At 41.1% G+C, this 12,250-nt stretch overlaps 2 protein-coding genes across 4 annotated transcripts; both read left to right on the top strand.

Moving 5' to 3' along the window:
• Positions 1–804: 804 nt before the first annotated feature.
• LOC131129483 (uncharacterized) lies at positions 805–8,918 on the top strand. Of its 2 annotated transcripts, XM_078789884.1 has the most exons (22): positions 806–931; positions 1,077–1,143; positions 1,234–1,437; positions 2,091–2,210; positions 2,336–2,476; positions 2,534–2,659; positions 2,767–2,799; positions 3,110–3,232; positions 3,406–3,528; positions 4,016–4,138; positions 4,244–4,366; positions 4,571–4,693; positions 5,421–5,546; positions 5,893–6,021; positions 6,103–6,195; positions 6,347–6,442; positions 6,835–6,930; positions 7,019–7,114; positions 7,803–7,904; positions 7,977–8,082; positions 8,167–8,283; positions 8,573–8,918. In XM_078789884.1, the coding sequence occupies exons 1-22, from the start codon at positions 809–811 to the stop codon at positions 8,649–8,651; spliced, it is 2,469 nt and encodes an 822-aa protein (XP_078646010.1). In that variant the 5' UTR covers positions 806–808; the 3' UTR covers positions 8,652–8,918. The 2 variants fall into 2 exon arrangements, with proteins under 2 accessions (XP_078646011.1, XP_078646010.1); XM_078789885.1 differs by lacking the exon at positions 1,077–1,143 and having other exon boundaries at positions 805–931.
• A 388-nt stretch (positions 8,919–9,306) lies between these two features.
• Positions 9,307–11,698, top strand: uqcrh (ubiquinol-cytochrome c reductase hinge protein). 2 transcript variants are annotated; one of them, XM_058073190.2, is made up of 4 exons: positions 9,307–9,442; positions 9,689–9,721; positions 11,245–11,406; positions 11,503–11,698. In XM_058073190.2, the coding sequence occupies exons 1-4, from the start codon at positions 9,398–9,400 to the stop codon at positions 11,533–11,535; spliced, it is 273 nt and encodes a 90-aa protein (XP_057929173.1). In that variant the 5' UTR covers positions 9,307–9,397; the 3' UTR covers positions 11,536–11,698. The 2 variants fall into 2 exon arrangements, with proteins under 2 accessions (XP_057929173.1, XP_057929174.1); XM_058073191.2 differs by lacking the exon at positions 9,689–9,721.
• Positions 11,699–12,250: the final 552 nt, after the last annotated feature.

The following is a 12,250-nucleotide window of genomic DNA, read 5'->3' as shown; positions in this document are numbered from 1 at the left end:
CCCACCCCCGTGTCAGGGTTCGTCGTGGGGGCATAATGTGAGTCCGGGAGGGGGTCTGGTACGTGTAAAAAGCTGCTGTGGACAGGATGTGTCAGTTCGTCTCCACTAACCTCAGGCAGCTTTGAAGTCTCACTCGTTTCTTTTAAAACACTGGTAAGTTTATCTTTTATGACTTCACCCTGCTATTTAAAGCTCTTACATTACAATAGATCTGCATGTATCTTCATTTTGGACCATTCTTTGCTTGGCGGGGGGGTTGCTGAGGTCCTCGACCACTATCAACATGAATGACGACTACTTTTCAAATACTTCACAATATTTCACGACTAAATGGTAGTTGTTTTTTTTAATGGAAGCTGTTTCTTTTGTTCTCGTCAAACAGCCCATACTGGGGGCAAGAAAGGGAAAGAGTGGGGGTTTAATAGCTTAATAACAGGGTACATGTTTCTTCCTGCTTGGACGTGTTCAACTCTGATTAAGAAAGCACGTTTTGAATACGTAAAAGGTAAAAATACATTTATAGAACATACTTGCCCTACAAGATGGAAAAGGAGTCAATTATGGCGTCTAAAAACTAAGTAGCACACAGAATGAGTGGCTAGCATATGCCTCACAACATCGTGGGCTCAAATAGTGACCTTGGATTAGCATCATAACATGCAAAAGTGACATTTCAATGATGTGCAGTACAGTACACATATATACAGAATTAATTTTTAGTATTTTGAAGTACATACAGTATGGCGAGTTCACCACCTTGATGTACCATTCAATGCATACTGTACCTCTTCCTGTCCTAACAGCAAGGATGCCTCACATCTGCATCCTCCTACTGGTCGCCACGGTGGTGGCCGAGCCTCTCAAGAGCCGTGAAGGAGGAGGTGAAAATGAAGTCCTTGAAAACACAGATCCAGACCTCATGAAGATTCAGGCAAGATGGAGTAGCATGTAGTAGAGCGCAGAAATGATTGAAATGACTGAAGACAGTTCCTGGAACAACATGTTTTCATTTTTTTCATTTGACTTTATGCACTGCCTTAGGCTGCGTTCACACTCTGGGGTCTATTCTCCTATAGGACCAGTTGACTAAAAACCTCATTGGAAATCTCAGTGAGCCTACATCAACCCTCACACCTAGTACAGGTCTTTATTTTTATTCTAAATAATAATCATACACAATATACGTACAGTCTATATCCCAACTAACAGTCTTTGCTTTCTCCCCCCCATTAGTGGCTTCTTTCAGTACTACAGGTGTTAGCCAAGTGTCCACCGCAGCTGCTATCCAGGCGTCCAGTCTTGCTACCGTGTGTCCCAGCAACCAAGTGAGGCTGGAGGGCAGCTCGGAGTGCAGCTGCTCATCGTCCAACATGCTGAAAGATGGAGAGGTCTGCACCTGCCCCCCTGGGTTCATTGAGACAGCAGCAGGATGTAAAGGTCTATGCTCAAACTATTCAAGTATATAATATTCATAGTGGGTTGCACGTTGGTCGAGTGGTTAGCATGCAGACCTCTCAGCTAGGAGACCCGAGTTCAAATCCATCCACGCATGCATGGGGAGAACATGCAAACTCCACACAAAGATGGCTGAGGGTGGAATTGAAATCCTTGCTGTGTGGCCTGCATGCTAACCACTTGTCCGCCATGCAGCCGGAATAAAATCATGATTAATAAACCAGGATTGTAAAACTACTGCTACAGATGAAAATAAAAATTAATAAACAGAAATTCATCCAGAAATATTAATAATTACAGAGTAGTTATTGCATACTTTTAAATGTTTAGTATTTTTAAATATACCTTATGATATTGATATGATACTAATTATAATCCCACAAGGGGAAATTCACTTGACATGCTGTAAACGATATGTAATGAAATGTAATTGAATGCACCTAATCAGATTATACAGACAAATAACAATAAGAAAACATTTGTAAAAGCGTTGTTCTTTCACTCCAGTAATGGTTTTGAGATGTTGTATGACAGATGTACCTAACGTGCCTCATCACTATATATACTTCTGTCTAGATCTGCATGCTATTTGGAGTGCACATGCACGTGTAATTGAGTGTACCTTCCATCCGCAGACATCGATGAGTGTTCAGAAGAGGCACCCTGCGGTCCTCATGCCAACTGCACCAACTCCCTCGGCTCATACTCGTGTAGCTGTCACCATGGTTATCTGACGGGAGCTGGAGGGTGCCAGGGTCCGTCCGCAGGGATGATGTTTGTGTTAGAGCATGATGAGGAGTAATTACCGGTGCAATTAGTTGGGGGATCATGCCGTCTGCCTCCAGCTCCATGTGTCATTTGTTGTTTTTAATTTTTGCAGATGTAGACGAGTGTGCTGTGGCAGCGGCAACTGGCCTGCAGGCCTGTAAGGGCAATGCAGAGTGCACAAACACCCTTGGCTCCTTCACTTGCTCCTGCCCTGTGGGATATGTCATGGATCTGGATGGGCAAAACTGTGAAGGTAAGGCAGGAGTTTTCCAAAATGCGTCTTTGTAATGTTTCATTTATTCTGTTGTAGACTTGGACGAATGCAGCTTTGAGGAGCTGTGTCGCCGTGAGCTGGGAAACGTGTGCCTGAACACACCTGGTAGTTTTGTCTGTCAGTGCCTGCCTGGCTTCACAGTAGAGACCGCAGTGTGTGTTGGTAAATTTGTCACTGAGCTTTCAACACCATTGGATTGGTTTGATGTGATGATTCCATTCCTTCTCTAAATCTTCTTCTTCATCCCCTTCATCCTTAAATGTTGATAGGTGCTGTGTGTCGAAACTTCAATGTGTGCCAAGGTATGTATTGTGCTTGTACTGACTGATTTCCAAAATGTGGAAAACCAATACAGTGAGGTAATTGTTAGAACATGGTCATTTATTAACAGTTTTGTTACATAACACAGCATTTAAAGCTCATGTAGAGTTAGATAAAGCGGCTGGATGCTGACCACTCATGCTACTGCCACCGCAGTTGGTAGGTTGCCTACAGCCACGACACTAATGATTTAGAGACTCTGACGGTTATGTTGCTGTTGTAGACCATACGCTCAGTGACTAGGCTCAGCAGTTAAAAAGTAGAGGTCCCCTCTTGTCCCCTTCGTCCTAGATGTGAATGAATGCTCGGAGAGTCCCGCAGTGTGTGAGGGTCAGGGGGTGTGTGAGAACACACACGGGAGCTACAAGTGTGTGTGCCCACGAGGTTACAATGGAAATGGCTCACACTGCGAAGGTAAGCAATCATCCCTGAGGTGTCATTTGTCGTGGACATTCAATCTATACTGCCATACAAGCTGTACACTGTACTCTAAAGTATATCCAACTTTAATTTAAGTAATATTGACCATTGAGAAGATGTAATGTAAATGCTAGATGAAATGTGTGGGGTGTACTCACTTTTTAAAGATACCAACGAGTGTGTGTCTGGTGATCATGGCTGCGATGTCAACGCTCGGTGTGGTAACATCATCGGCTCCTATTTCTGCCAGTGCTACCAGGGCTTCAATGGAGATGGACATACTTGTTTTGGTGAGTGGTGTGGCACCGTAAAAATACAGTATGTAACCAAAGGGGGTGCCAATCTATTATTTGGTACCCTCAACAATGCACTGTGACCTAGTCGTTAGCATGCCTGCCTCAAAGACAGTGGAATAGCGTTTGTATGGTACTCTTGTCTGTAGGTGTCAGCGTGAATTATTCTTTGTCTGTATGTGTCCTGTGATTGGCTGGCGACCAGTCCAGGGTGTATCCCGGCTCTTGCCCCAAGTCAATTGTGACTTTAATTAGGACAAGTGGGCTGCATGGTATGAATGTGAGTGTGGTGTGAATGGTTGTTTGTCTATATGTGCCCTGTGATTGGCTGGCGACGAATCCAGGGTGTTGCCCGAAGACAGCCGGGATAGGCTCCAGCATGCTGCCACCCTTGTGAGCAGTATAAGCGGTATATAAAATAGATGGATGGGTCTCGAAAATGGATAGATGGATGGAAAACAATGCAGATTGTATTTGTTGACAGATATTGACGAGTGCGCTGTGAATAACGGACTCTGCGACCATAACTGTACCAATGAACCAGGAGGGTACAGCTGCCAGTGTGCTTCTGGCTACCTACTAAGTGAAGATGGACATAAATGCACAGGTGATCCCCAGCATTCATACTTAGATTATTTTGCCACTATTTTGACGTATATTTGTGGATGTATTTTTTAAATCTTACTCTAAAAAACTTTCTTTCACTCCCAAGACGTGAATGAGTGTTTGTCCTTGAACGGAAGCTGTGCGCACCTCTGCGTCAACATTCCGGGATCTTTCCAGTGCTCCTGCAGGCCGGGATATCAGCTCCACATTGATGGCCACACCTGCGTAGGTCAGTGTATTCTTTTTTTTTTCCCCCCACTGCTCATTTTCAACTAATTTACATTCATCACTAAATCACTCAACATGTGTAAGTGGATGTTCCAGTGAGTACATTTCATGGTTCATTGAGATATCCAAAATGTATCACGCAGAGAGAAAAGTTTGTTTGAAATGAGTTTTTTCTCCCTCTGAATGAATGTGTGTATCCATTTAGACATTGACGAATGCAAACTCCAGAATGGCGGCTGCTCACACGCCTGCACCAATTCCCCGGGGGGACACAGCTGCCACTGCCCTCTTCCTCTGCTGCTAAACACCGACAACCTCACCTGCAGCAGTACGTGTCTCAATTATGCTCATACTTGAAACAACATGAGGTACACCTGCAGTATCTAATGTTAGTTTCTAATGATGGTTTCCTTTAACTGTTATCGACCCTGCTCAACGATACCCACTTTTGTATTTAAAATTTTGATTATTTTGTTTTTATTTAACCCACTTCAATTGGCTCCAACATAACCCTGTGACCTTAGTGAGGACACTCAAGAAATGCATGCGTGGGTTTTCTCCGGGTACTCCGGTTTCCTCCCACATTCCAAAAATATGCCAGGTTAATTGGCGACTCCAAATTGTCCATAGGTATGAATGTGAGTGTGAATGGTTGTTTGTCTATATGTGCCCTGTGATTGGCTGGCAACTAGTCCAGGGTGTGCCCCGCCTCTCACCCGCTGGGATGGGCTCCAGCATGCCTGTGACCCTTGTGAGGTTAAGCGGTAAAGAAAATGGTTGGATGGACTTATTTACTTGGATAGTACTACTAAGGCTGCACTGGAAAGGCGAAGGACCCGTGATCCCAAGCTGTGCTGAGCTGTCCCTAATGTTCTAGTTAGTCACATGAGAAGGGCAATGCAGTGTTCTAAGAACATATTGTTAAATGAATAACTCTGACAGTGTCATCCTTGTCAAGGCAGAATCTCTTATATTGGATTAGGTTTACCTAATGAAGTGGCCGGTGAGTCGTCCATATGATCAATTGTTTTTGTTTTTTATTTTGCTTCATACAGACATTACGTCTTGCAAGCTGAGAAACGGCGGTTGTGAGCACATGTGCGTCACAGGGGCTGAGGGCCGTGTTCAGTGCAGCTGTCGTGCTGGGTGGAAGCTGAGCAAGGACTTGAGGAGCTGTGTGGGTAAGATCTAACATTTAACAGTTCATGTAAATATAATGGTTGGGTAAAAACAAAACCTGCATTCTAAAGAAGGGTGATGGGTTTGTGGTCCTTGTCACAATTGCCCATAAGGCGATTCAACTTGTGAGATCCTACAAGGCACTTTTTGAATGGAACTCATGACTTTAGCCTGGAGTTGTTGTGAGTTATTTGGACAGCTGTGTTATTTCAGCCTTATTGAATGCAACTGGGATCACCCCTAAAATCATGTATGAAGCGTGTGATGAGCTGTAAACGCTGATAGATATAACTGCATGATTTCCTGTGTTGGTTAGTCTTAGCCTGTCTTTTATGTTCTCATCATGAGATGTGGACGAGTGCGGGGACTTTACAAATGGAGGCTGCGAGCAGCTCTGTAAGAATCACCCGGGTGCATTCAACTGTACCTGCAGGGAAGGCTATCAGGTACAAACAGATGACCCCACCAAGTGCCGGCGTGAGTCAAACCCTCTAATACTACACTGTACTGGACAAATTATATGTGGGTTCTATCTCCTCCTTCGCTGTTTCTTTGCAGCTGTGTGTGACCCCCCCTGTCGGAACTATGGAGTGTGCGTTGCGCCAAACAGCTGTGACTGTCCTCCAGGATACCCTGGCCTTGGCTGTTCAGGTTTGTATCTATACTGTATATATGCTCTGGAGTGCATATACTCAAATACACTTGTTAGTGTTTGAGAGTAGTCTTCAATAGTCAGTACAGAAAATAATTGAAAACTACAGCTGCATACTGTGAATGTATGAGATCCATTTTTATGTTCCAGCCATGTGCTCCCCACCTTGTGCACATGGAGGTACATGTATGCGCTGGAACAAGTGTTTGTGTCCTCTTGGCTGGACTGGAGAAGGCTGTCTTACGGGTACGTGGTTATTATTCCACTGTGTTTATGTTCTCCTTATGGGGATGGTTTGTTTGTTTATTTGATTAGGACAGTACATATTAATCACAGTAAATATGCCAGAATTAGTGACAATAGCTAAATTGAATCTGTGGTCATAAGGCAGGCACCGTAAACAAATACAATTATAAATGACAGCATACATAAAACATCTTACAACCATAAAATGTTTTATGTACATTTACAGTATTACACCCGCATAACTTCATAAGACCAGTTACAGTAAACATAAAAGAGATTGTTAGGCAATATAAATAGGATGATAAAAGCATTGTCAGCAAGCTCAATATGCTAATTTGTATGCATGTATGTACTGTATGTATGTAGTGATGTATGTATTCTGCTCCTGTCAGCTGTGTGCGAGCTGCCGTGTGCTAATGGTGGTCGCTGTGTGGGCCCTGATAGCTGCCAGTGTCCCTCTGATTACACGGGCCCCCAGTGCCTCCTGCGTGAGTAGCAACCTCGGCATGGTGGCTAGCCCCTTCGAGACCACAGAGACACAGAATAAGTTGGTTTGTTTGTGTGTCTTTTTTGTAGCCTTGTGCACACCTGCTTGTCAAAATGGCGGTAGATGTGTAGACGTCAACAAATGCACGTGTGTCAGCGGATGGCATGGAGCTCGTTGCCAGATAGGTTGCACCACTTTCCTTCTTGTACTTAAGCACAAAAAAATGCACTGTGATTGAGGGGAATTGATTTTTGATTACCGTCAATGCTTTTATCATTGCTGGGGCATTTATTTACTTAAAAATCAAAGGATAATGTACCATTATTATACAGCACAATAGAAACAGAACCAATGTATAGCAGTACTATAATCTGCATTTACAGGAGGGCAATAAATAATACTGGCATAAAAAGGAGATATCGGATCATATTGATATTGGTTTTCCAGACGATTTTGCCTATAGATTGTAAATATGCAATTTGTTAGTTTTGTTCTTTGGATGTAATGTGGCTTCACTTCATTTACTTTCATATCTATCTGCAGACAAAATTTCATAAAAATTCAATTGGCCAAAAATCTGTTTTCCTTGCCTGGAAATACTGCATGTAGCGTTTGCATTGTAGTTGGTGTGAAAAAGAAAACACAGCGGGCTGCTACACTGCAGTGTGAAGAATATTATTGAAAAATATGACGCTTGACTTTCTTCCCTGGACTTTTTCGTCGTCAAATACATGTAAATGGATACTTTGTTGACTTTTAAAACATATTTTGACAGCCTGAGTTATTATATATTTGTAGTAGAGACTTGAAATGTGCACAGTTTCAACTTGCAGGGGCTGTAGGTGTCTTACAGTCCTTTTTCTTCTCATTCAGAGCCTATTCAGTGCCAGAGACCATGTCAAAACAGTGGCGTGTGTGAAGGTTTCAATCGGTGTCGCTGTCCCAAAGGGTTCACTGGAAATCTTTGTGAAACAGGTCAGTTGTACTGGATATGTATAGTGATGTCTGCTTCACATGTCTTGACTTTGTATGGATTTATATTTGCAGCTGTGACCACGCCCTGCGTACCTCCCTGCCAACACGGCGCCACGTGCAGTCCTCACAACACTTGCACCTGTCCAGAAGGAATGGCGGGCCTGCGCTGCGAGAGACTGTACCTATGAGTCGCTTAATGTACAAAAGAGCCCCACAATTATCACACGTGGCATAAAGGGATGTGCTTGTGTGTGTGCTACAGGACCTGCCCTGTGGTCACCACTGTGGTCAGCATGGCTCGAGCGGTGAGAAAGGCTTTTCGGGGGAGTTACGTTGATCGTTGTGGACCCTTGGGGATACAGCTTTGCACCAAATACAGGTGTTTTTTTCTTATATACATACAGTTAAACATTTTTAATATCTTGAAAATGATATTGATAGAAATTATTAATAGGCTGTATGCTATTTTGGATTATTTAAATTACACCACTTCATGTCACCAAAGCTTTGGTTACACCACAAAAACAGCATGAAAATGTGAATGCTACTCCAACTCCAACAAAGTGTGCACCAAGTATCTTTTTTTATTATAATTTGACCGGACCAGTATACTGAGACCCCCCAAGTGTGAAAGCTGCCTTAGTCTGTTTTTGTTTTTTCTTCCTCAGGATGAACCAAGCACGTGTGTACCTACAAGCCTACAGAGTGGGCTACAAAATCCAGTGTCCAGAGAAGCAAGGCAGATAAAGTGCTGTTAAAGCAACACCCCTTACACAGCATTTCAATCAATGTTGAAGCAGCTTTCAGTCTTGTCAACGAGACAGCATATGGCATAATCTTTAAAACTAAAGTAAAGTGATCTATCATTAGGTTGTTGTTTTTGTTACAATCTCATGCGTTGTTTTTATTTCTCAAAATATTTCCATTAAAAGTAAAATGTACTATATATTGGTCATTATGTTATTTTATGGGAGGTTTAAGTAACACTTGTGTTGTTGTGCACTGTTCACACCATCAAATACATCTCTTTTCAACTCTGGTAGTGTAGTATGTAATGTAATGTAATTAGCATTGTAATTACAATATTTTATATACCACTGATACACTGTTACAGACGACATCCGACCAATGTTTGTATTTGTGTACCACCTACTCCAGCCACATTGTAGGATTAAGGAGTAGTAAGTGACGCAATCCATTCGGTTTAACACATTAAAACGCCGATGAAGTTTCTAAATACAATAACTCAAGTCAGAAATGTGTTTTTAAAACATGATTTATAATATGCACTATGGGTAATTGATCAAAAACAGGAACTAATATATTTTAAACCAAACAGCTATTTAAATATCACTTTGGCATTTTGTCATTTATTTCGAAAGACCGGAAGCCGCCCCCTGTATCCGCTTTGAATTACACAGACGTGACCTGCAGTGTGTCCTCCAAACTGTCACAGTTTTGCTGATACATTTAAGGACAAGGACAACCGAAATATGGTGTACGAGGAGAAAATGATAACGAACGGGGAACCCGAGGATGTAAGTATATATATATATATATGTATATATATGTAAACACGTGTACATTTCTTAGAAACGCGGAGAGAATGAACGTATCACCTTGGAAGTGTTTGCTAATGTTAGCATGTTAGCTGAGTGCAGCTAAGCTGTAGACTTGTAGCCTCGCTATCATTATCGTACATTGAATTCCGTATGTTGATAAAGAGTACGTTGTCATTGTAAAATGTATTATTCAATAACGTGGTGATGGTGTGGTGTTTTCAGGACGAGGAAGAAGAGGAGGAAGAAGAAATGGTGGTATGTATTGGGATGGCGATTAAAATATAGCTCCTGGAATTAACTGAGGGGCACATCCGGAATTGTAAAGCTACTATTATATAATGTGTATACATCATAGACATGCCATGTGCAATATTTAAAGTTCACTCCTCTGGGATTATTACTTTGACCCTATCAACCCGAAATCCCTGAACATGGAAGGCATGTTTTTAAAGACCCCAGGGGATATGTTTGTTTTTTACATCATGTTTTCAGTATTATTTGGGTCATATTTAATTCATCATAATGTATAAATCATATGTATTTCCTATGTATTGTGCTTCATTGATCACCATGAGCATCCTTACTCCTCTGTTGTTTGCTAATATAGCTTACTCTGGTATGAACCAATAATTAAACAGTCAATTAGGATTATCATGGGACCAAAGACTGTGTACACTAAAACATGCATAAAAACATTATTTCACAAACAACATCCATAATATACATATAAAAAAATACAATTGCAGTACCTTTACAGTAGCATGGCATAAAGACTCAGATGGACTACAAAGTAAATAAGTTTTTTTAAATGTCAAATATGTAGGACAAAAAGCATCAGATCTCTTTTTCATGCTTTCAAGACAGTCAGGTTGTTTTTGAGAAGACAAAAATACTGCGTTGTATTCAGTGATTGAAACACAGTATGCAATAGAAATGATATAAATTCGGCAGAGTATGCAGATTTCAATTTTATGACCCTATTGTGATGAAGCATGTTGATCTAGCATCATGCTGCAACACGTCAATTTCATAAGTAAACAAGGCTGATGCTGAGAGAAAATATGAGGAACTGGTGAAAAAGATGGGTGCAATATCCATCATTTGGACTGGGCTTTAAATCATCTGGCAATCAGCAGAAAAATATACAGTGCACAGTGTTTGTAGCAACAGTTCAGACAAACCAGTAGTACGGCAAACTTGGTATACAGCCGAACAGACCTAGACTTCCACACTCAAAAGGTACTCCTTACAATAGGAAGTGTTTGTGATGGATGGAAATTACCAGGACCATTACCATTTACCTGTGAAAAGACTTCTCAGCTGGTGGGGCTTTAAAGCCATTTTTAAGCAAAAATAACACACTAAATTGACTGCCAGCCATTTTCAGAAGAGAGAGTAGTCATGATTTAGGTTATTATCAAGAAAACTATGGAAGTTGCTAGATATTAAATATTAAACTCTCATGAGCTATTTTTGTTGACATCATATGTATCCAAACAAATGTACATTTAGTTGAACCAGGCATTGAAATGGATCAATAAACTGAAGAAACAAGAGTGGTCTAATCATTTTTCCCATCACTGTACATATGTTAAAGAAAAAGGCTAGACTAGTGTCTATGTAACCTGTTAGAGATGGTTTTATTATAATGTATAAGAGTATATTGTTATACATATATATTGATATAGCAATACGGATTTCAGGCTATAATGCCCATCCCAATTTGGTTCAATACAGTTTCTTCATTTCTAGTTAATGCAGTTTTATCTTATTTTCAGGACCCGCTTGAGACAATGCGACAGAAGTGTGCAGAGACAGAACACTGTGTGCACACTCAGGCACGCCTGGAGCAGTGCGAGACCCGAGTCAACTCTCGCTCCGCCACAGAGGAGGATTGCACCGAGGAGCTTTTTGACTTCCTCCATGCTAGGGACCACTGTGTAAGTCATGAACGCCTCAGTAGCCCACAGGTCATATGATTTAATGCGTGTATGCATTTTTATATGTGTGACGTATGTCTAATCTGCTGTTTCCAGGTGGCACACAAGCTTTTCCATTCAGTTAAATGAACCACTCCCTCTTCCATTGGCACATGAACAAGGAGGAGACGATGGTTCTAATTAACATCTATATGTAAATCTGTTATTTTGCATTATGTGAACATGTGACAAAATGGTGTAAACAGTAAAATGAGTCAATATTTAATTAAAGTGGATGACTTAAGACACCCTGCATTGTGTCTCTGTTAAGTGAATGACTATAATTTCAAACCGGTGAAATCATTTGTGTAATTGTGTGTGTGTCGTAACGTTTTCTACATAGAATTTCATTTTTATTTGACAAAATATCGGGGTATTCCAGGGGACCAGTGGTGGTACTCTGAGAATGGTAAAGATAAAGCTAAGGCCATTATTTTGGTAATGCTTGTTTTTTTATTTGCTGCAAACATGCTTAACAAGATACATTGAAGCATATCACATGATTGCACTTGCACAATACAACATATCTGAAAAGGAGTAGGAAGAAGCAGAGTTCATTTAATCCTACCCATTTTATGTTGTCTCAGTAGTTACTCATTACCTGTGCAACATGTTCAACCATTTTCTAATAGAGAAAGAAAAGAGTAAATATGTATTCAACACCTTACAATCTTTACTTTACACAGAAGTGAACGACATTTAAATTACAAAAGTAACTGATTTAATATTTAAACACAAGAAAGGCTAGCTAAAGTGCTTGTAATGCAAAACTGAGACGGACAATAACGCAGGAACATGTTTTTAG

This window comes from Doryrhamphus excisus, linkage group LG4, assembly GCF_037039965.1.
Source record: "Doryrhamphus excisus strain RoL-2023G ecotype Guam linkage group LG4, RoL_Dexc_Guam_v1.1, whole genome shotgun sequence".
In the NCBI taxonomy this organism is placed as follows: domain Eukaryota; kingdom Metazoa; phylum Chordata; class Actinopteri; order Syngnathiformes; family Syngnathidae; genus Doryrhamphus; species Doryrhamphus excisus.
Note: the sequence above shows the minus strand (reverse complement) of the source record. Positions and strands in the feature narration are given on the sequence as shown.